The following is a 22,716-nucleotide window of genomic DNA, read 5'->3' as shown; positions in this document are numbered from 1 at the left end:
CCCATACTACTGTGCCCAGAATGGCGTGGTCAAATTCCTGGCACGGGTGTTGCTGACATTTTGCACGTACGGTGAGATTTGGGGGGATGACCTAGCTGAGAAGGCGGGCTAAAGTTCTAGCACAGTCGAACTGTCATTATGTCAACAGTCCCGGCAAAGGGGCACAGGGCACGGGCCTCTGTAAATGCGTTTCCTGTTTCGTGGTCACGGATTTTATTCTTATTTCTCTTCGAAATGGGTTGCAACATTAGAAGTAAAGCATCGACACCGAATAATGCATACAACCTACACATTTACAAGGATGATAGCACCATATGACCATATGAATAATTTTGTTAAGCCTCTCAAGAGAAAAGTCTGCGGTGTGATAGTCATCCTGTGTCAAGTTGGAATCACAAAAAAAAATCCGCTGCTTCAAAAGAAGTCAAACTAAACGAAACTTTTGGCTTATGTATATCTTAGATATATGTTGTAACACAGGAACTAATCTTTGATATCAGTGTATTTATCAGTATCATATCTAGGTTCCATGTACTTGCAATAAACGTATTATTACTGTTTATCAAAAACAGCAAAATACAGCTCTTTATAGAAATCTTTATCGACACGACAAAAGTACAGCGACTTTCGTAAGGTCTTCTACAACTATACATGCAAACAACAAACAATGGGATACAAAATGATTAACCTACGTAATTAAACATTTTGATGTTCCAACTTGGACCCAGCCAGAACAAAACTTGAACCCACGCACGTACGCCAAGACTGTCTTCTACAACTATACATGCAAACAACAAACAATGGGATACAAAATGATTAACCTACGTACAAGTATAACAAATATATGAATACTTCAACATGCTGAGTTTAACCTATCATTTACACTACTAGTTCTAAGATATATGTATGTAACTTTTGACTACCCCTCAGTTACATGCAATATTGTAGTTTTAATCTTTATCGACAACAATTTATCGAAAATGCTGTCAACATCTTCAGTATGAAAATTAATATATTTCAATAGAGCGTAAATTGAATACAAACATATATGTATGTTGATGTGAAACAATAGATTGATTACTTCAGATACTTCCGCAACTTTTGATTCAGTGGTCCAACAAGATTAACAGGTTTGTAGGAAGTGGCGCGTGCCAGAGGGAATTCCTACATAAAGGCCCAAGCGAACGATCCACTGTACTTTCTGGGGGCGTTGGGGCTACTACTCTCCAATCAGAGGAGGGGTTCCGGCTGGTTTATGACGTGTGGGGTTTGAAGAGACAAAAAACCTATGGGGTTTAAAGAGAGAGAAAAAAGAGACAAAGTAGATAGCCCGACAAAAACGCCTAAAAACACGTAAAAAAACACACAGCCGGAACCCCTCCTCAGCTTGGAGAGTAGGGACTCCCTCGTTATTTGCTTTAGGTGTACTGCAACCAACCAATCAATCAATCAATCAATCAATCTTTATTGTGAAACCAACTTTGCAGGCATGTCTGATCTGAGGACACATCTGAATGTCATTAGATTTCTTACAATTTTAAAAGCACGTTAAAACATTCCAGTTGATTACATAAAAACTACATCACAATATTCATATTTGTGAACTCATATATATTAAAAACTATCCTTTAGACGAACAATAACAGACGACTAAAAGCGTACATGGGCCTTAAACCAGGCTTTGTAAGTCCCTCAAAGCCCTCATAATGAACGAGTTTCTGTGCCTTTTAGACCTACTGAGTGGGAGGTTGTATTGAGTCTTCCTGTTCCTCAGATTGTACTCAGGTTTCTCTTTAGGTGGGAGGAAGACATTGCAGGGGTGGAAAGGGTCTCTAAGTATCCTTTGAAGTTCCGACGTCCAAACCAAAGGAAAGAAAACGGCAGAAAGAAATTGGACATAAGGTCCCAATCTTCCCAACCAGACTTTGCTTGGGGGGAATTGGAGAGTTACATTACCTCGTTATCTGTTTCAGGCGTACCGGACTGTCCTTTTCGGAAACTTCGCAAGGTGTCGTGCCACAATAAACTTGTCTCCATTTTCAGAAAAAAAAGCGGCATTCACTAAGTTGATAATTCACCAGGTTGTATTATTACAGACAGTAGGTACCCATTTCTGAGAAATGAGGCTGTTGTAACGTCCTCGAGGCACCTCCTCGAACACGGGACCCCATTTTTCGTCTCTGCATTCAAAATGTTTATTTCGCTTCAAGCCTGTATGCAAAAAGTGAAAAACAAACGACAAGCTACACCCGTTTGCCCCATTCTTCGCATTTTCCGCACAGATCAAACATATCGGTCTGATCTTACATACGCAGCTTGTATCTATCGTACCAAACTGGCTTACGGGTTGTGCAGAACAAACAAACAAACAAATACTATTCTAATTCTTATTGTCAACAATCTCCTCGCCCTTTGTCTCGTTTTAAGACGATTCTTCAGGAAAGCCTTCTGTCTAGCTGTAATGACTTTTATGTAGTTTGTATGTCTTATGATAAGACATACAAACTACATAAAAGCTCTTATGTTTGTATGTTTATTCTATGTCCAGGAAGATTAGCTGCTTACAAATCTTGCATGTTGGCTAATGTACTTAAACAGTATCAAAGTGTCTGATGTGCTTCAAATTGGTACGACTAGTCAAGTCTAGTTGCTTGAGAAAAACCTTATAGTCACCTCAGACCCCACCCAACCAATCAGGCAATGAATCACCTCTATATTCTTTTGCTGCTGTGGCAGACTGGTAACAGCGTCACCTTTCTCTTTGCTGTAAAACTGCAGCGTTCCATCCATCGCTCAGGGACAAAGTAGACGAGTAGACAGCAGAATGCAGACGAGAAAAGGTCGAAGATATTGAATTATAGATAAAGCCCTCAAGTAATAACAAAGTTGGCTTACAGATTTTTCTTTGGCTCTTTCTTCTCCGTATATTTGTCATCACTTAACTGGTGACTTTCTTTCCTAGTGCAAATACACTTTTCAAATCCCCTTTGCGTTTTATTGCTTGTTAGTCCAGAACAAGTTACGTTTTCTATAGATCATGTGAAATATAAGCTGATGTTATCCACTTTTCACGAACTACCTTTTAGAAAGTATTATTGAATATCATAACAATAAATGTTGGACTCCTGCCCGACTTAAGCTTCTATTCTTATAGCGTCCAGGCGAGGCCGCTGTGGCGATACAATATTCGCCATTGACGTAGAGTTCTTTTTGAATTATTTAGAAGTGGAGATAATTCTGTACTATCGTTAATCTTTAACGCTTCATGGGCGTTAAAAGGGAGAAACGGTACTTGAATTACGCAACGTTTATTTCTAAACCTGGCCAGGAAGACCTTTCAAGAAGATAAACATTATAAAAAGACCTTTTAGTATAAATAGCATAATTTAAAAAAAAAGGTCACAAAGATCCTAAGCTCATTTGCCTGAGTTATTGAAACCACAGTGACGATACGATACAATATTTGCCACTGACGATAGTGGTGTTGTCGTATTTTGATTATTTAGAAATGGAGATATGATAGTTAATCTTTAAAGCTTCATTGGCATTAAAAGGGAGAATCGGTGCTTGAGTTACGTAAGATTTATTTTCAAAACTGGCCAGGAAGACCTCTCAAGAAGATAAGCTTTATACTGTAAAAAGACATTTTAGTATAAATAGCAGAATTTTCAAAAAGATCACAAAGATCCTAAGCTCATTTGCCTGAGTTATTGAAACCACAGTGAAGATATTTGCCACTGACGTAGTGGTGTTGTCGTTGTTTAATTATTTAGAAATGGAGATACTAAAGTTAATCTTTGGGGCTTCACTTGCTTTGATAGGAAGACGTGATACTTGAATTACGTACATGTTTATTCTTAAACCTGATCAAGAAGACAAGTCTTCTTCGCTATCTGATAGACCTTTAAGAAATGACAGATTTTTTAAAAAGATCAGAAAGATCCTGACCTCATTGGTTCAAGTTATCGAAACCACAATGAAGATACAAGACAGCTTGTAATTGTGCCTCTGACGTAGTGTTGGTGTTTAATTATTTGAAAATGGAGACGATTTTGTACCTTTGTTAATCTTTAAAGCCTCTTTGGCGTTGATATGGAGAAACGGTACTTGAGAATTTCGGACATGTACATGTTTGTTCTTAAACCTAATCAACAATATAAGTCTTATTCACTATCTTATAGACCTTTCAGAAATGAAGAAAGAAGTTATCGAAACCGCAATGAAGATACAAGACAGCTTGTGCCTCTGACGTAGTGTTGTTTAATTATTTAGAAATGGAGACAATTTTGTACCTTCGTTAATCTTTAAATCCTCTTTGGCGTTCATAGGGAGAAACGATCCTTTAAGAAAATCAGTCTTGTTTACTGTCATAAAGGTCTTTCAACAGAAGTGAAGGTTGTTTTTTTAAAGATCACAAAGATAGCCATCGAGCTCATCTGCCCAAGTTATCGATAAGGAGCGTCCTCTGGCGGATGAGCAGGTAGTGCACCCTGTGACGCAAGTCATCTGAACCGTATCTGAGCATCGCGGATCGAAGGACTTGAATAATTCATCGCCTGAGCGCCGCGGGGCCAGCAATTTTCCTCTCGCCGAGCCAGTCGGACTACCCCTCAGTCCAGGGCGGCCGCCCGTGTGAACAAGAGACCTCAACATGGCGCTGCTTCTACATCTCATCTGTGTGGGCCCTTTCCGTGGCCGGGGAGACCGGGTCGCTAAAGTCACCTTCCGAGGTAAGTGACGATATACCCCGCCGAAGCTCTTACCCAACCTTCGGTGCTGTTCTTGCCTCACCTGTATGTTCGTCTCGGCTTACAACAAATTGTTGTCTTCTCAGTTAGTGGCTAGGTAAGCGTTTGTATGAGTCAGCTGGTCGGGTGTGACCTTTTAGACTATCTGTGAAATTCCAGAAGGTAGAATTCTGGCGTTTAGGGATATCTGTGGATTCCTGGCTGCCGTGAATTAAGTCCGGGGAAGGCGGGGTACCCTCACCTGTGTGAGCTCAAGCTCACCTGTTTGATTGAACACACTGCTGGAATTCGCCTGGTGTCAAAGCGCGGTGGGCTATATTGTTGACATACTAGCACTTATAACATTAAAATGGAGGCCCGGAAGACACATAGTTGATCAGAGAAAAGGAGGATTATTCCAGGTAGAGAGCTTGACGTATGGCATACACTGGATCATGCGTATCCTCCGTACTTAAGGTATGGTAACACAATCAAACCACCATGAAGGCCACAGTGTGTGATGTCGTTGCGTGTAACACGGTAGTGGGGGCATTTTACGAGAATGGTAACTACCACAGCAGGTTAAAATACGCCCAATTTCACATTCATACAGGTACAAAATATGTCCGATGGTACATTTTTCACGTACGAGGCAAACTGTCAAGAATCGTTTAGCTTTTGTTCGACGTTTGAGCACAGAGTGCATTCATGTAGACTCCATTAATTGTTGTCGTAGGTGCTCTTGCGTAAACATAGTATTCACCCAAGGCTACGTTTGAATGATTCAACAGTCAGCCCATGAAATATTGAGAATGTTTGTCAAATATCATAAAGGTGTTTTGTTTGATTTCTTTGGACGTTGCGTGATCGGCTTGTTTGTCGGTATTGTATATAACACAGATCCTCTTGTCGACTCGTGTTTACATTCCAATGGTCTGAAGCCGCCTGGTGCTCGTAACATAGCGACTTATTCCAGAACTTATCCACACACATATCCTTCTTTTCACCCTATCTTCTTATGTAGATACTATGGAGATAATGTAAAGATAATACGCAGTAAAATGGGTGGGAAGATCCGCTGTTTGACGGGAATACAAATGTAGATAATCGTACGGCCCAGGTGTTGTGACGCAATGTCACGGTCCATCAACTAGTACAGAAGGACTTTCACAGACAGACTACTACATTCACCTCCCCCAGGTCTGAACGTGATCTGTGGTTGGTGACAGTACATATTCTTAGCTTTGCCTGCGAGACTTGTATGATACACAGAAGTGACACCAACACTGTTGATGTAAAAACACGTCCTATCTGATGTCTAGTTATTTCCATATCGAGTATGCATATAGGTCGAGTATAAGACAACCATATAGTAACAGACAACAATGTCAAATGTCGTAACAAATTTAGTAATCCTGTGTCTTAAATTAGTCAGACAGTACCTCCGTTCTCGTAAGTGATGATAACAGATATTCTTGGCCCAGGACGTAACTGAGTGGATATAACGATATAATGAGCCGATTGCATTAGAGAAATGAGTCATGAGTCGTTTTGAGGTGTTTTAATAGTCAGAAATGTGAGGGTCCCACAGCAGAAGATATTTCTTATCGACGCCATTTTCTCCCATCGATATAATAGTACTGTAAAAGGAGAAAAGCTTACGGGTATGTAATTTCGCGGTAGGTAAAAATGGAGTGTTCGCGCCGTAGTTTTAAGTTCGCGGTTTAAACATGGGGACAGGCGGGTAGGAGACAACAAAGATTTTAAGTTCGCGGTGAAGAGGTCAAACGCGAACATAAAACCACCGTGAACATTTTCCCTTTTACAGTACAGTTTCTCATTTTCTCTACCATTGCGTGTAAGCCATGGTTTCAGAACTATCATTTCTTTACACGCAGGAATAACAACATTATAATATGTGGTCAGTCCCAATAGGGCTCTTTTTAGAGCCATCGCTGCTGTCGAATCTCGAGAGAGAACGGGTCCCACAAAACTGTATCGATCGAACATTGTGATCACTGTATGATCCATTTAGATGTCTTCTGTCTTCGGTCTGATATCTCCCCTTACCGATAAGGCGGCCCCAAATCTCACGAGTGGGTTTGACTCCTACGGTTGGAGCAGAAATATGGTAGAATCCGTCTATCGTTCAATCAGCTAGTGGTCGTTGATGTGACGATAAAGGTACCACGCACATTCTCATATCTCACATATTCTCCCATTATTGAATATGAGGCAGCTTTAGATGGAATTCAGATACGATGCAGCCGTGTACTGTAAGCTTAATGACAGCGCGGATTGGCAGATATCTATGTCATCGTGTGAATAAACATCGCTTCTTCACAGCGGCTACCCTTTATTCACGTTGAGATGATAATGAACCGAGGAGGTGCTATTAAAGCCCCGTGCATACTTAAAGGGGCGGTGCAGATGATGCGTTAGAACACGACCGTGACGTCACAAGATGGCGACCACACAAGGCATCATTCTTATAAAACATTCATTCTCGCGATCTGTCTTCAATGGTTTGGCCTAACATATTTCCCTTGCTGTAATGGCAAGTTAAGGTTCTAAATGCTTGCCTAGAAGTAGAAGCATCCATGGGATATTCTAACTGATGCAGTTGAAATCCCCAAAGCACACGCAAAGGCAAAGGCATGCTACATCTCTATCCCACTGATTTACCACGTATACACCCCGCCACGAGACTTAACGTACGGTCCCTGCAGACGATGGAAATACATATGTACCCTGCCCCAATTACATAGGTGTAATACAGAGGTAAGTGGTGATAACCACAGGCGAAATATATCACATCATCATACACAGCCTTTCTACAACAACATGACCAATTTATTTTACAACACAGGGATATCGAGGACATGTTTTTAAAGCCAAGGGAATATCTTACGAACACAGTGCACTGTGGTAGCTGGCTCAGAGCGTAACGTTCCATTTTATTGCACATGTCATTTATCTCGTACCAAATGTCATGCCCACACCAAATAGTCGTAAATCACAAGATGTATAGTATACACTATACAGGGTAGTAAAAGGATGATAGCTTCAATAACATGTACTTTCATCAAAGGAAAACAGGGCGACCATTGTTGTAGAATCACAAATTTAGAGAACGTACGATTGTAAAAAAAACACAATAAAGGGAATGTTTGCATGTATTTTCTATCACGTTCTATTATATCATAATAGAGTTTCTTAAAATTGAAAAAAAGGTAATATATAGCTTAAACAACATGTTGTTCATATAGGATAACCATTATTGTAGAATCATAAATTTAGAAAAAAAGTGCGATTGTAAAGAAAACGATCAAGGGAATGTTTGCATGTATTTTCTATTATGTTCTTTGATATGATAGCGTTTTTTCAAATTGCTTAGAATTCGTATTCTGCTGTTTATATGATTTGAACAACTGACTGGATAACGTGTATTTTATTAGAAAGAATATGACGGTACTGTCAGCCTATAAATGAACCGACAACGAATTCTAGAATTGACAAATTATTGTGCTTTCTTGCCCATATATAGAAATGAACAATATTAGTTTTCATGACGGTTAACAGGACAGAATGAAAAGAATTACTTCAACTTAAACTACCCCCAGATAACCCTGCTAGGGGCAAAGTAGGGGGGGGGGAGGTCCCAGGCTAAGGCGGGCAGGCCTCCAGCCTGGGGCAGGCCTCCAGCCTGAAATTATGCACTAATCCGGCCATGAAATGGCTGTCGAGGCTTATGCCCCAATCTAGAATTTGTAAAGCCATGGCTTACCTGTGCTTTGATACAATATACATGTCCGTGTATTGATGTATTGTAGTCATTATAGATATGGGGCAAAGATCGCTGGTTCTGGTGCTGTTTTAATGAAAAACCCAAAATTCGATTCCCCCTTCTACGACCTGTGTCTACGAAACTCGTTTTGTGCAATTTCTATTTGAGATTACTACCGTGCATCGGATTACGTTCCTATATCCATCTTTTTGAGAGCTTATACTAACATTTTCATTCAGCTATTCTCAAAAGGCAGTGCGGTTCAATTGTCTATTATTGATGTGGTCAGCGCTGGTCTCAAAATCATGGATTAATGTTTCATATGATTGTTAGGAAAATGAGCCTAATTATTTCCAGTCGCCACATTGTAGCAAGACAAATACAGCTGTATCTGTAGCTGTGGCACCCTCCCCCATACCCGCATGTTTATCCAAACGCAATTAAGTATGAGTACATCATTACTAGGTGTGCTGTCTTCAGTAAATAACCCTGCCCCATCGAAAATAGCGCGAATATGTTAGATAAAAATCAATACATAATACTGCACCTAAAATGTTGCTTGGAGGCTGATGTTGAAGATTATACTTCTATAGTAGCTGATGATTTTGTATTACACGTACGTCTGTATGACTCTGTAACATTGGTGTTCTGAATTCGGCCTGGCGCGCAAAGCCAATGTTTATCAACATTTAAAAAAATTGATTTTGTCTTTTGAAAACAGGACATAACACAACTCTCTTGCTGTCAGGAGATATCATCTACAAACACAATAGTGAGAACACGCACGGGTAGCGTTCTATAGAACTGAGTTGACGGAATGACGGCGGCATCACTGTTTACTGCGTTCTTGTGGTGGCTGTTCTCAACACATTTGACAACAGAATTGAGTTTATGTCGGTTGCCATTGGTACGGAGAATGACTGATTAGACTTCCAAATAGAATATTAATGACATGTCAAAAATCTTCATGCAACATATCAGGAATATTTTTGTCGAAGCTCTCTCTAAATTTGTTTTGCTTTCTTGTGGTGTCTGTTGACAACAGAAGATACGTCGTGCCGGTTGCAATTCGTACGGAGAATGACGGATTAGACTTCCAAATAGAATATTAACGACACGTCAAAAATCGTCATGCAACATATCATGAATATTTTTGTCGAAGCTCTCTCTAAATTTGTTTTGCTTTCTTGTGGTGTCTGTTAATAACAGAAGATAAGTCTTGCCGGTTGCAATTTGTACAAAAAATTATTGATGACACTTTCAAATAGAATATTATTGCCGTGGAAAATATTCATGCGGATATCATAAATAATTTTTGTTGAAGCTCTCTCTCTCTCTCTAACTTTGTTTTGCTTTCTTGTGGTGTATGTTTACAACAGAAGAGAAGTCGTGCCGCTTGCAATTTGTACAGAGAATTATAGATGAAACTTCCAAATAGAATATTAATGCCACGTCATGCAGTATATGCATATTATGAATAATCTTTGTCGCAGCTCTCTCTCTAACTTTGTTTTGCTGGGTCCCCATGGATTGGGGGAGTAGCTGTGTGTCTGCGGAATTACCCCTATGGAGGCACTGACATTTAGATGTGTAAATATGTAGTTTGTGACTACTGTGAATGTATGACGAGTTTCGACGGTGCAAAATTGCGTATCACGGCGTTTGATGCCTCAGCTTTTGTAAGATATGGTTTCAGAGGTTTAGCAAGCTCGTAGGGGATTCTTCATTACTATCCTAGCAGGATCTAAAACTTTGACTGCTGTGAATGTATGGCAATTCTCGACGTTGCAAAGCTGTGTATCACGCCGTTTGATATCTTAGCTTGGGAACACTGGAGTTTTAGCTTTCCAGAAAGCTCGCTGGGGCTTCTTCTGCCATTCTAACATATCAGTACTAGTCTTTATCTAAAACCTTGTCACTTCTGTGAATATATGACGAGTTTCGACGGTTCAAAGCTGCGTATCATGCCGTTTGATGCCACAGCTTTGGTACAATGACAATGATCTTTATTATATATTCAGCCCCGACGTGGGCTAAATGCACTTATAATTAGTTAGCTAACTGAAGTAAAAGTGTGGAACGGTAATGCTACTTCCATCTATATCTACGCAGTCTTCATATGTAGACAAATGTACAGAGTTTTGCATTACATTGTAGTTTTTGGATGACATAACATACATGAACAATTTGTCCTTCGGTAAACGTGTATATTTGTGGTCTACTTGAATGGCACTTATGAGAGATTCGCGCATATCTGTGTATAGTGAACATTCTGAAACAAAATGTACTTCATTTTCTACATACTTCTTGTTAGAAAATGCACATATTCTGTTCTTCGGAGGAGTCTTGTTGTATCTACCAGCTTCAACAATGGAGTTTCAGATCTTAGTAAGCTCGTTGGGGCCTCATTCTGCCATGTTAACATGTCATTACTATTCAATCTATAAAACATTAACCGCCCCTGCCTATCGTTTCAATATCTCTCACAGCGTCCCATCGACAATGGAGTTTAAGATGTTTAGCAAGCTCGCTAGAGCTTCATTCTGCCATGCTTAACATATCATTACTATTCAATCTATAAAACATTTACCACCCCTGCCTATCGTTTTAATATCTCTCACAGCGTCCCGCTTCACCCCTTCTTGGCATCCCGGGTCTTTGAACACTCCTGATTGATTTCCACAGACAGGCGAAAGTTATTGCTCTTGACTATCGTCTGCGAAACTGTCAATCATCGTTTGTCAAGTTGATCTTTTCATGCTTCCTGCGCCGGTACCTCATTTTTGAACAGCATTGGTAAGGCTATTCCGACCGACCCTTTCAAATCCTTTGGCCTATACCTGCTGACACAGTTAAAAGCAATCGGTCATTCACACTTCATCTTTTGCACCATAAACGATGGTCCATGTATTTACCGAAATGCACGAAATGCACATGAAGATGTGTGAAATCTACCGAAATACAGTATGATTGGATGAGGAAACATCACAGGTTGCTATATTTCGGCATAAAATGATGTATCTATAGCACTAGCGTCAAGAAAATACTTGACGATACCCATCTTCATGTGTATTTTGTGTATTTCGGTAAATACGCGGACCTCTTTTGCACCAATGATCAAGCACCGAATACCAAACAAAATGTTGTGAATATCAGGAATTACGTGGATTCAATATAATTCTTTTATTTGCAAATTCATCATCATGCCCAAAGGCTAATTGCAAGGGTACAAATAATAGAAAAGTAAGAAGTGTCTATTCTATACATCTAACTAATTTTCTACATATGTATTACTGGGGGGGGGGTGACTTCTTTGTAGGCAGTGGCTGATGAAAATTCCCACGTTTCCAATGACTAGTTGATCAAATATTAGAACTACACGAAATATACCACCGAAATTCACTAAATGCACACAAAGATGGGTGAAATCTGATGAAACACAGTTTGATTTGTAAGGGCCGAATGCACAGCAAGGGCCTGGTCGCATTTGTCTATTAGCATTATTCCCTTTTTTGCCGAAGTTTACGATCCGTACCCACGTAGGAAGGTGGAGGCTAAGTTTGTTCTACCACAGCCTGCTAGAAAATTCAACGACTTCAATATCATACGAGGGGCTACACCGTAAGCAGGATATCCAGACGAATGCTTCCAACATGATAGGATAGGATTACCGATGGAAAGCTACCCATGGTTATTATCCATAGGTCAAGGTGATGATTCTACGATATTCTCAGTGGAAACCGGATTTAAGAAAAATCGAATAAAAGGTCACAATTCTTCTGGTGATAAACAGTTTAATAACGTCGGGATTTTGTGCAGCTTACTCAAAGTGGAAAACTGCTTATCCACCAACAAGCGGAGGATTATGGTATATTCCCTTCCTGCTGTCGAGCCGATTTACCAAACATGAAAAACATTGGGATGTAAAGAGATTACTCCGCACCAATAGGGATCAGTGTGTGATGCGTGGTAGGGTTTGGCTTCAGGGGACAAGTGTTAGCCTCTACCAGGCCCCGCGGATGGCTGGAAAAATAGAAGAAATTGGCCAAATAGAGTGAATAGTATGCTAAGGGAGTCGGCTACGGAGAGAGAGTCCAATAGAGCTGCAAACTGTACCCCTATAGCAGACTAATTCCTCTTGCATATTTTTCTGTCTATTTGGCCAGTTTCTACTCTTTCCAGTCGCCTCTGAAGCCTGGTAAAGGCTTAAGTGTCGCTTAAGACATATGAACAGTTATACAATAGACGCTGTTCGTTATTGAACGTATTAAGTTCCTTACACTAGGCAATATTGATCAGAAGCAAAGAACCCCGGGCATTTTCAACGCAGGTCCGCATTGTAAATTACGAAGTGTCTTACAATCGCCCTACGATGGTCGCACGACCACAAAAGAATTGTTGGGATATTCGTGTGTGTGTCGTACAATATAAAGAATGTCCTGTGACCGAAAAGGCTGTCTTAGATCCTTGTCGGCGGTTGGTTCTGTCACAGCACTGGGAAGGGCATCTCGGTTGAGGCTACAACCGTCTTTAAGAAGGGACATAACAATGGGGATCCCGTGTTTAAGGGGGTGCCTCGAACACTTTAAGAGAAAGGTTAGCAACCCCTCCCTGTGAAAATATACCCTGCTACAGAAACAGCAAGGAAACTTGTTGTCCTATGCACTACAAGGTGAACAACAACTACTTTAAAATCTTACGACATGAAAATCGTACGAAGGCCCACGACGAATGTGCCGTACGGTTTAAACTTGATATGTTATGATGTAGCGAAACGGTGACCCAGTCCACACAGGAAACACGATATGCCTTAAGGGTGGGTCAAACCATTGTGGGTCGGGGTGTTGACACAACAAGCGATCAGAGTTAAAGATAACACTTTTGTTAGCCGAGTCGATGGTCATTAGGAGTTGATTATGTATTGTATTTTATGCACACCGGCATGTAAAGTGAGGGGGGCTGTGGAAAGTTATTGGCGAAGTTACGTCACTGGAAGCTCAGGCACTTAGCATTTGTTTGTCAGTTTTATTCAAACATATGTAGACAAACATATATCTCACTGGAACCACATAGACGATAGACCTATCCCATAGCCCCGCCCACCTCTGTAGAAGTGCAAAACAAAAACATTTCAAAAATCAAATATTTGACGTAACGTTACATGCAGCCACTCTAAATGTGATAGACAGTCAGGATCGGTCTATCGGCAGTTTTAGTCAGTTTTGTTAGACAATTTGGCTCATGATCATCGAATCAAACGATAAAGATCCTTCAGGACGAGATTTTCATAATAAACTTTTTGCAGCGTCTCGTTTAGTAAGCATGATGATTTTTTTCCTATTCTTGGATCTTACACATAGTCGAAACACCATGCCATGAATTAATGCTGTGGAATTTGCCAAATTTTATCATTTTACATTTTACGGATAAAATGCAAGAATGCATAAGTCCCACTGACACGATCACCAAATGACAATAAAACTGTATTAGTGGGCCATTTTCCAGCAGTATTTCGCATGGCTTGTATAAAAGGGTTGACGAAGATGCACTTTCAAATGGTGTTTTAACGAATCTGCTTTTAACGATCAAGCTAACGACCCTAGCTGTTTCAACCATAACCGATAACGTGGGCTCACCACTTTATGGTTTTATTAGTAACCCGGACGTTACGAGAGTCGCCTACTGCGCAGGCGCAGACGGAAGATGAGGCTTTTTACGACACGTTTATATCGTGTTACAACCATCAAAACTGGGGGTAACGTTAGAACTAGGGGTGTGAAGTTCAACTGATCTAAGAGAGTGACCATGTGCGTCTTAGGGTGGTAATAAGGCCGAAGAAAAAGATGTTGCGTTTATGGTTACGGTTCTGAAAAAAAAAGAGTCGGTAGATAGGGATATTTTGTAAATCTCGGAGAAGTGATACAAGAATACCTTTCAGAAACGTCAAACCAAGGAGGTTAAACCTCCTTGGTAAAACAGATATGCCTTTTACAAGGAAAAATGGAATTACAAATTTTATTACACATTCTTGCATCAACTGTTCAAGGCCCTAATCTGTTAAAAGAGTGTGAAATATAGGAAGTTTGTTTTGAATTTCATTACTCAGGTGTCAAATTGAAAATTTTATGTCCTTTGGCAGTGGGCGATTCCAAAAAAGGGCTAGGGTCGGCAGGTTTTTGCTAGGGTTCATCGGGTAACCATAGGGAGTATGGAATCCCTGGAACTAACAAGGATGACACTCAGGCTAGAGTAACCAGAAACACAGCATTTTTTTCCCTAGGCCACTATGCTTACATAACCATTACTGGTGAAATTATGCTGTCTGAACAGGGATGAGCAAACAAAATGAGAAGATAAAGAATCTATTTACAACCCACCAACCGGTTTTTGGTTAGGGTTGGTCGGGTAAGAAGAAACACAACATTTTTTCCTAGGCCTAACGTCCACTATGCCTATATAACCATTACCGGAGAAATTATGCCGTCTGAACAGGGATGGGAAACAAAATGAGAAGATGAAGAATCTATTTACAACCCACCAACCGGTTTTTGATAGGGTTGGTCGGGTATAACCGGAAACACTACTTTTTTCAAGTCCTAGGCCTAACGTCCACTACGCCTATATAACCATTACCGGAGAAATTATGCTGTATGAACAGGGATGAGCAAACAAAATGAGAAAATGATGAATAAATTGACAACCCATCAGACGGTTTTTGTTACGGCTGGTCGGGTAACGTGAAACACAACATTTTTTCCTAGGCCTAACGTCCATTATTCTTACATAACCATTACCGGAGAAATTATGCTGTCTGAACAGGAATGAGAAAACAAAATGAGAAGATGAAGAATCGATTGACAAGCCACCAGACAGTCCAGTCTATTGCCTTTTCAGTCCGTTGGGAACGCTCACAAATAATATCTCCCGTTGGGAATAATGAAAATACCGTGCATTCATTCAACCAAATTGCATATTTCCGCATTCAAAAGACCAGCAAAATGTCGGCAATATCAAGGCATTAGCAACCTTCTTAGGAGAACACTTGGCAAGAACACTTGGCAGTAGTGGACCATTGACTTGTCAATGAAATGTAGTACTATGTAGAGCTTTATTATGTAATCTTGATACTTAATTATCTTAGTAATCGTCTCCATTCGTAGCTACTTTTTGCTACAGCAGTACAGCATGTTATGATAAAAAAAAGAGACCGCATTGCGTTGCATTTATTCACGCAGTGCTTGCAATAACCTTACACGCAGGAAATTTCATTATCATTGCTTTCATGATTCAATATTAATGTTCACTAAAACGAGCTACTCGCATGTGTCCTTAAAAGCGTCAGACACATGAACATATCAAGGCGAGTTTCTGGCTGCAATAGGCCATCCTTCTTTCGATGACGCTTTTAAACCGGTAGCCTCTTTAATTCTAATCCCCATCTAATATAAATAATTCCCAACCCTTCTTGTCAATATTCAGAAGACCCACGCGTCCACCTATGCACATTCAATCAAAATAGCTGATTTTACTAGCGCAGTTTTGGTAACGATATAGCTTACGACGAAACTTTGCGTCGTGGAAGAGCATTCTTTTCTATTAAGCAGTAAGTAGAATGCTTTTATAGGCTTGGGTTGGCCATTAATTACGGCAGTGAGGTAGTGAAAGTAATTTTCCGAAGTCTAACGTGGTTGTGCGTCGAATATCTTTTTGAAGAGCGATTGAAGGTTATCCATCATTAGGTAGACGTCCACAAACTTTACGCACGGAAGTGGATTTTACAACACCATGAGCGTATAATTACAATCCATTAGAATTCATCGGTTTGAAGCAACTTGTACTTAGCCAAGTGTGGTAAAAATGTGCAATAAAGGTCTTCATTCAATATGCAGGGTTCGCGGATACAGTTAAGTTGTGTTTAAAAAAAAATGCAAGTCCATGTCTGTTCATGGCACTTTATTTTTTTCCTGATTGATCAAGTAGTTTACGTCGATGAAGATGAGACATCCAAGTAATATGATACGCAATGTAGCATTAACTCAAGGAGCTGGATAGAATTTTGGAATTCCAAAAATCTGTCCATTTGCTTGAGTAACTGTTATCTTGCTAGGCACTTTGCACCTCCTCAAATATCCAAAATGATGCTTGACAACAACTGGTGAGTACCAACATTAATAGTACATCTTCCAGATTGCATCTTTAAAAGATTAAATTCACAGATGTCATACCTGATATAGTATTGTTTGCATAAAATAAAAAAAAGGCTCAGACATGCTTTTTCTAGATCTATCTAACAGTTAACCACCACAGGAGCACGTTACTAGAACAGCGCCTTGTGTATAGGATTTGGTTTTGAAGCTCATTGCATTCAAATGATCATGAACTTGATTCACAAATTAAAAATTACCACGACTCAAACTGTTGAAAAAGCATGCTGAAGTATTACAGAAGAAGAACTTTATTTTGCGATAATTGTATCAGGTACAATGTATGTCAACTTGTACATAGTTGCACTATTGCTAATATCTAACAATTCTAAAGACCTAATTCAATTCATGAATACTAGTAGAGACAATCCATCTATGCATGCTAATACTCTAGAACAGTATGTTGATGACTGTATGTTGCGTCAGGAATGTATACCATTGTATTTCTTTTGATCACGGCTTGTGACGCCACTCTTCATGCATGCATCTAGACAACACTTCTCTCATTATCACCAAATTCCCTAATCTAAAAACAGCGCTGTCACCTGGAAAGATGTAAATCAGACCCGATCTGTTTCTTGATTGGGAGCAAATTAAAGCTGAGTCGGCCACGCGATAGAGATGTCAACGTAATCAACCAGAAAACAAGATAGAACAAGTTGACGTCGCCTCTGTAATATTGACAGCGAGCGTGAAACGGAAGATATGAAACCATAGCACCGTGCGTTATTGGGTGTTAACTGCAATCTAATACGTTACAAGATTTATGAACGTGTCAAGTTATGAAAGTTTGGTAAAATGACGTGTAAGCGTAGCTACATAAACGCCAAGACGGTAAGCAAGATATTACAATAACAGGATAGTCAGGGGGGGGGGGGAATAATCCGTATGATGTGCTTTTACATTAGCACTGACTATAGTTATAAATCATGTAAAAAAGCACACTTTAAAATTGTAACGTTCAATGTGTATCTGAAATAACTAAATTTCCATCGGCCCTAAGATTACTCAGCCGCTAGCTCTTGCAAATCGGAAATTTGGTTGAGATTTCATATGAAATTGCTACTACAATCACGAAGAAGCTACGAAAACCGGACGTTTCGCTGCAGTACCCTAACAAGCCGGTACTTAATTTTGAGGCATTCAATAATTTCGAGGCCTCATCAAGACCTACCAACATACTAAATATCAAGACAATCCATCCAGGCCTTCTTGAGTTATCGTGTTGGCAGATAGATAGACACACGCACGAACGCTACCCAAAAACATAACCTTCAGTCGAAGGTAATAAGAAACCTATCTCGGCCCTCAGAATACGAAATCAAGTCTCTTGCGAAAGGGAAATGGAAATTTGGTTGAGAATCCACTATCAGTCTGACTTAACTAACAGTCTGAGAGGTCAGCTACGCTGGGAACAAATCTATTTCCGACGAAAAGAAAGGTCAGAACACCTGAGACTCCCGCCTTAACGACGATCGATCCTGCCCCCTTCACCCGGCGTTGTCTGCCTCTGTTGCCCAAAACACTTTCCGGCAACTTGAGCAGGTAACAATAGAACACGGGTAGAAACGGACACTCGTTTCGTGACGTCATCTGTCCGAGCGTGTTACCATGACGTATCTCGCCCCGTTGCATCTTGGTCGCTTTTACTTTTATCGTAAATTTGTTATATTTCCCTCCCTAGGGAGGAAATATATTGTTCCTTTACTGAAGATTCTTACTGGTGATAATGCATGGAATTTAGTCTATTTGACACTCAAATAAAGGAAAACAGAGCACTTTGCCTAGTTATGAATAGATTACGTGGATAGAGTTGAATCTTGGTCGCTTTTACTTTCATTGTTATTCTTTTTTCTACTTAACTGATGATTCTTACTAATAAACACGCATTGAGTTAATTCTTTTAAGCAGTCGGGAAAGGAAAACAGAGTACCTTGCCTGTGTAAACATTCCCTGCCAGTAGCACACAGACTGGGCTCATGAATAGATGACGTAAACAATCTTGACAGGTCCCCTCGTATCTTTTACATTTCTTTGCTTAAAAGCACAACAGATTTCAAGAAACTTGACGCCATTAGCAGGTTTGAATATATCTTTGGATGTGACAGTGACTGCTATCACAATGCAAAAATACATAAAATATTGCTTTGTTATTAGAACATATACTGAAAATGAAACAATTAGCCCGACCCGAATGTAACATGATATTACCAATGTATTCATGTTAGCCTTTATTGCTTAGTAAGTGAAGAACTAGTCTGTATTTCTATTCAGTTCTTCGTAAATAGCTATAGATCTTCTTCTTCTAATAAGTTCTATCAATGACAATGGTCGTGTTGGGGAGCATTATCACCAGATTTTATCCAGATCTTTAACAACGCTTATGGTAGTTTATTGGATTTACTACGTGGAAATAAGCAAACATGATTTGTTTACTTTTGTTATGACTGCCTTTATGTTGATTTCCGCACGCAAAATGTAAAATGGCAACATTCAGTTCACATGAAGAACTTTATTGGACGACAATCGTACACGGTACAATGCATAGCAACAACCATCGAACATAGTACAGAATAGAAATATAGAACAAAATTTAACATCCTAATTACTAATACAATTAGGGCTGGCATAAGTCTTTGATATTGTGTTACAATTGAGTGGGGCCAGTCATTAGTTTCGGTATTTTTTCTGATAACAAAGCAGTCTTTTATCACGCCTTATGAATTTCACCGACAACCATAAAAATGTTGATATTCTAGTAATGAGAAAAAGATGACTTGATTATTGATTATTTCTTAATCTACTCAATCTATAATCCGAACACCGCGTTTTGACGGTTGAGGCTATTTGATTGGATATTAGAGTCTTACTAACACTCCATCATCCAATCAGCGCCGTCAATGTTTAAACTAATCAGGACCCAGGGTAGCTATTATCGTCAGGGGGACGTGACCCGTGGTTGACCTGTGAGGGATGTGGATAAAGCTTTGTTTACCGCCGGAGTAAGGTTACATGGGAGCGTTGACATAGCACGTGTGCCCTCGGGTCCTTATGTTATTAGATAGGAATTTAGGGCGTTACACATAAAACGCAGGTACACAGTTTAACGTAGTCCGTACTGGTGTCAAACAAAATCACTACCACCAATGCTAACATAACATATTGTGGATGTATTTTATGCAAGGGTCATATTTCCAAACCGGCACCCGGCAGGGCATGTTTAGAGTATGATACATAGGAAAATATATCAAAGAATTTCTAGACGTCAGAAGTTCTTCCAGTGATTGTAAAAGCTCATGATCCCACACTATACACTCTTGTATTAGGTAGATTACCCTTATAGAACTGTAGTTAAGTACCAGTAGATGCCATACTTTGTACCTTGTACAACTGTTGTGCAATAAAGATTTATCTATAAAAGACAACAGAACACACAAAACGTTTAGAGAATATTTCTTGACGTTCACTTTTATTTTTCGTTCCATAAAATAGCCCTGAGCCCCGAGTTGGAAATGTGAACCTAGCATTAAGCAGACATTATGCTCCGTGTATCTTAGTTCACCTGGTTACGCAGGTGTACACACTTGTAAGAACTTCGCAAAGAAAGTCACGGGAGCATGGTGGGATGACGGCAGCCTATTCTAACGCCTGCTCTCTGCTCTAGTTGCGTTGTTGATTGGAAGAAATGTACACCGCGCCATATTGTGCGTAGGGCTTGGTCCATGGGTCCCTGGAATCGTATCTTTGGTTTTGTATCGACGTGGTATCGTATGTTGGGTTTTGTATCAATGTGGCATATGATGTTTCACTCTTCAGAGGCGTTACAAGCGTCTTTTGTCCTTTTGTTGTTGTAAAGTATCGTTCTGTTCATACTTCTTAAAGGGCGGGGTTTGAACTAATCTTATGCAATTTCAGATCCGTTCGTTGTTCTAGGTTTTAAATGGCCATACGTGTTTGAATTTATTCATATACAATTGAAATCAAGGAGAACAGGTAATCTATTATCATAATTGCAATGTAGGAATCCGTGTCTTATTCATCATTTGAAGTAAACACAGATATATGGTCAAAACACACGCCTTTCCGTGCAGCGTATTTCTTAATTTCTATATGCCTACAGAGGCTAGAATGACTGTGTACCTCTTGGGTATTGGTCTCATTCTGTCTTTGACAGCATACCTTTAGGTCGACCCAGACAAAACAAACAAAACAGAACAAAACAAAGCGCGGTGTCTCAATGGGAATTTGGGATTAGAAGCGACATGTAGCTGACGAGTCAGGTACTGCCGGTGACTCTAACATAAGATAACCTCCCGCACCTATTTCCCTTCACAATTCGTAACTCCTAAAACTAGAAATTGAGGTTGTGCCCTCTCCGTAGGCAGGGAAGACAGATTGTTTCCGTGATGCGTTTTGAGAATCATGACAGGAAAGGCGTCGGTGTCCCTGTAGCTCAACTGGCGGGAGCCTCACAGTTAAGCTCCTGGTTCCCGATTGGTTCGTAACTTGGAGACCCCCCGTTCAGATCCTGGGACAGGACATCTCGGTTGGGGCTACACCCGTCTTTCGGAAGGGACGTAAAATGGGGGTTCTATGTTCCCTAAGTTGCCTCAAGCACGTTAAAGGGGAAGAGCTAGCAACCCCTTCCTGTAAAAATATACCCTGCCACTGAAACAGCAAGGAAACTTGCAGACCTACTATCATCTGCCACTAGGCACTATAAGGTGAACAACAACTCTCTCTCAGGGCAGGGAAGACAGATTACTTTCGTGATGCGTTTTGAAAACCCTCGGACCAGGAAAGGGCGTTGGCCCGCAGACGGAGTCTTAGAAAGCGTTCTTCTTTCCCGAGGGACACAGATATGGCGTAATGCGGAAATTACATAAGCGGAATTTACGATGAGCGTCTTGCGACCCGTCACGTACGTGTCATAAATTTTTGATGAACCTTGAGCAACTCCCTGAAGAATTTATCCGAAGGTGTCTGGGAGGTGTGAGGACTGAATGGTTGTATTTTATAGGACGGGTGCATTAAACGTTGATTTCACCTGCCTCAACTGATAAACAGATACCAGAGAGTACCGTTCGTTCGTTCTCGGACCCTTGTAGTCCTAGTGGCACATAGGGCAGCAAGTTTCCTTGCTGTTTCAGTAGCAGGGTATATTTTTACGGTCAGGGGCTGCTTGCCCTTCCCCTTTACATGATCTGAGACACCTCTTCGAACACGGGACCACCATTTTACGTCCTTTCTGAAAGACGGGTGCAGCCCCAAACGAGATGCCCTGCCTAGGATTGAACCGGGGTCTCCCAGTAACCAACTAATTGGAAACAGGAGCTCAAATGTGAGGCAAGTCTCAGACTCACTTGCCTTTTCAAAACCTAGTTTTTAAAGACAATACGACATTTTGACAGTTTCATTCGACAAAGATTGATGGTTCATAAGGTTTATTCATTGCCAGAACTCTCTTCGCCACAGAGCTACTTGAACAGACCTTGTTTTGAAGTTTGAAGACCATGCGATAGTTTGTCAGTTTCATTCGCCAAAGATTGATGATACATAAGTTTTAGTCAGTGCCACAGGTATACTTGAAAAGACCTAGTTTTGAAGTTTTGGAAGACCACACGACAGTTTGACAGTTTCATTCGACGATAGATGGTTAACCTCCTTAGTTTTTGTCATTTACACACTTCCCTCGCTTCAGACTTAGTTGAACAGTCATAGATGCAAAGTTTTTGAAGACCACACGACAGTTTGACAGTTTTATTCGCCAAAGATTGATTATTCCATAAGTTTTAGTCAGTGCCACAGCTACTTGAAGAGACCTCGTTTCAAAGTTTTGGAAGACCACACGACAGTTTGTCAGTTTCATCCGACGATAGATGGTTAACCTCCTTAGTTTTTGTCATTTACACACTTCCCTCGCTTCAGACTTAGTTGAACAGTCATAGATGCAAAGTTTTTGAAGACCGTTTGTCAGTTTGTCAGTTTCATTCGACAA

At 40.3% G+C, this 22,716-nt stretch overlaps 1 protein-coding gene across 7 annotated transcripts in view; it reads left to right on the top strand.

Annotated features, from left to right (window-relative positions):
* The first annotated feature begins 4,519 nt into the window (after nt 1-4,519).
* The window catches only part of LOC136427239 (otoferlin-like), a 216,536-nt gene continuing 198,339 nt past the window's right edge, over nt 4,520-22,716 (top strand). For 5 of the 7 annotated variants that reach the window (XM_066416028.1, XM_066416032.1, XM_066416031.1 and 2 more), the window contains exon 1: nt 4,522-4,730. In XM_066416028.1, coding sequence (XP_066272125.1) covers nt 4,652-4,730 — 79 coding nt within the window. In that variant the 5' untranslated portion in view covers nt 4,522-4,651. Of the gene's footprint in view, nt 4,731-22,716 lie in introns of all 7 variants that reach the window. The other 2 variants (XM_066416027.1, XM_066416036.1) reach the window with 1 other exon arrangement.

The sequence above is a fragment of the Branchiostoma lanceolatum genome, chromosome 2, assembly GCF_035083965.1.
Source record: "Branchiostoma lanceolatum isolate klBraLanc5 chromosome 2, klBraLanc5.hap2, whole genome shotgun sequence".
NCBI lineage: Eukaryota > Metazoa > Chordata > Leptocardii > Amphioxiformes > Branchiostomatidae > Branchiostoma > Branchiostoma lanceolatum.
This window is presented reverse-complemented; position numbering and strand designations above follow the sequence as displayed.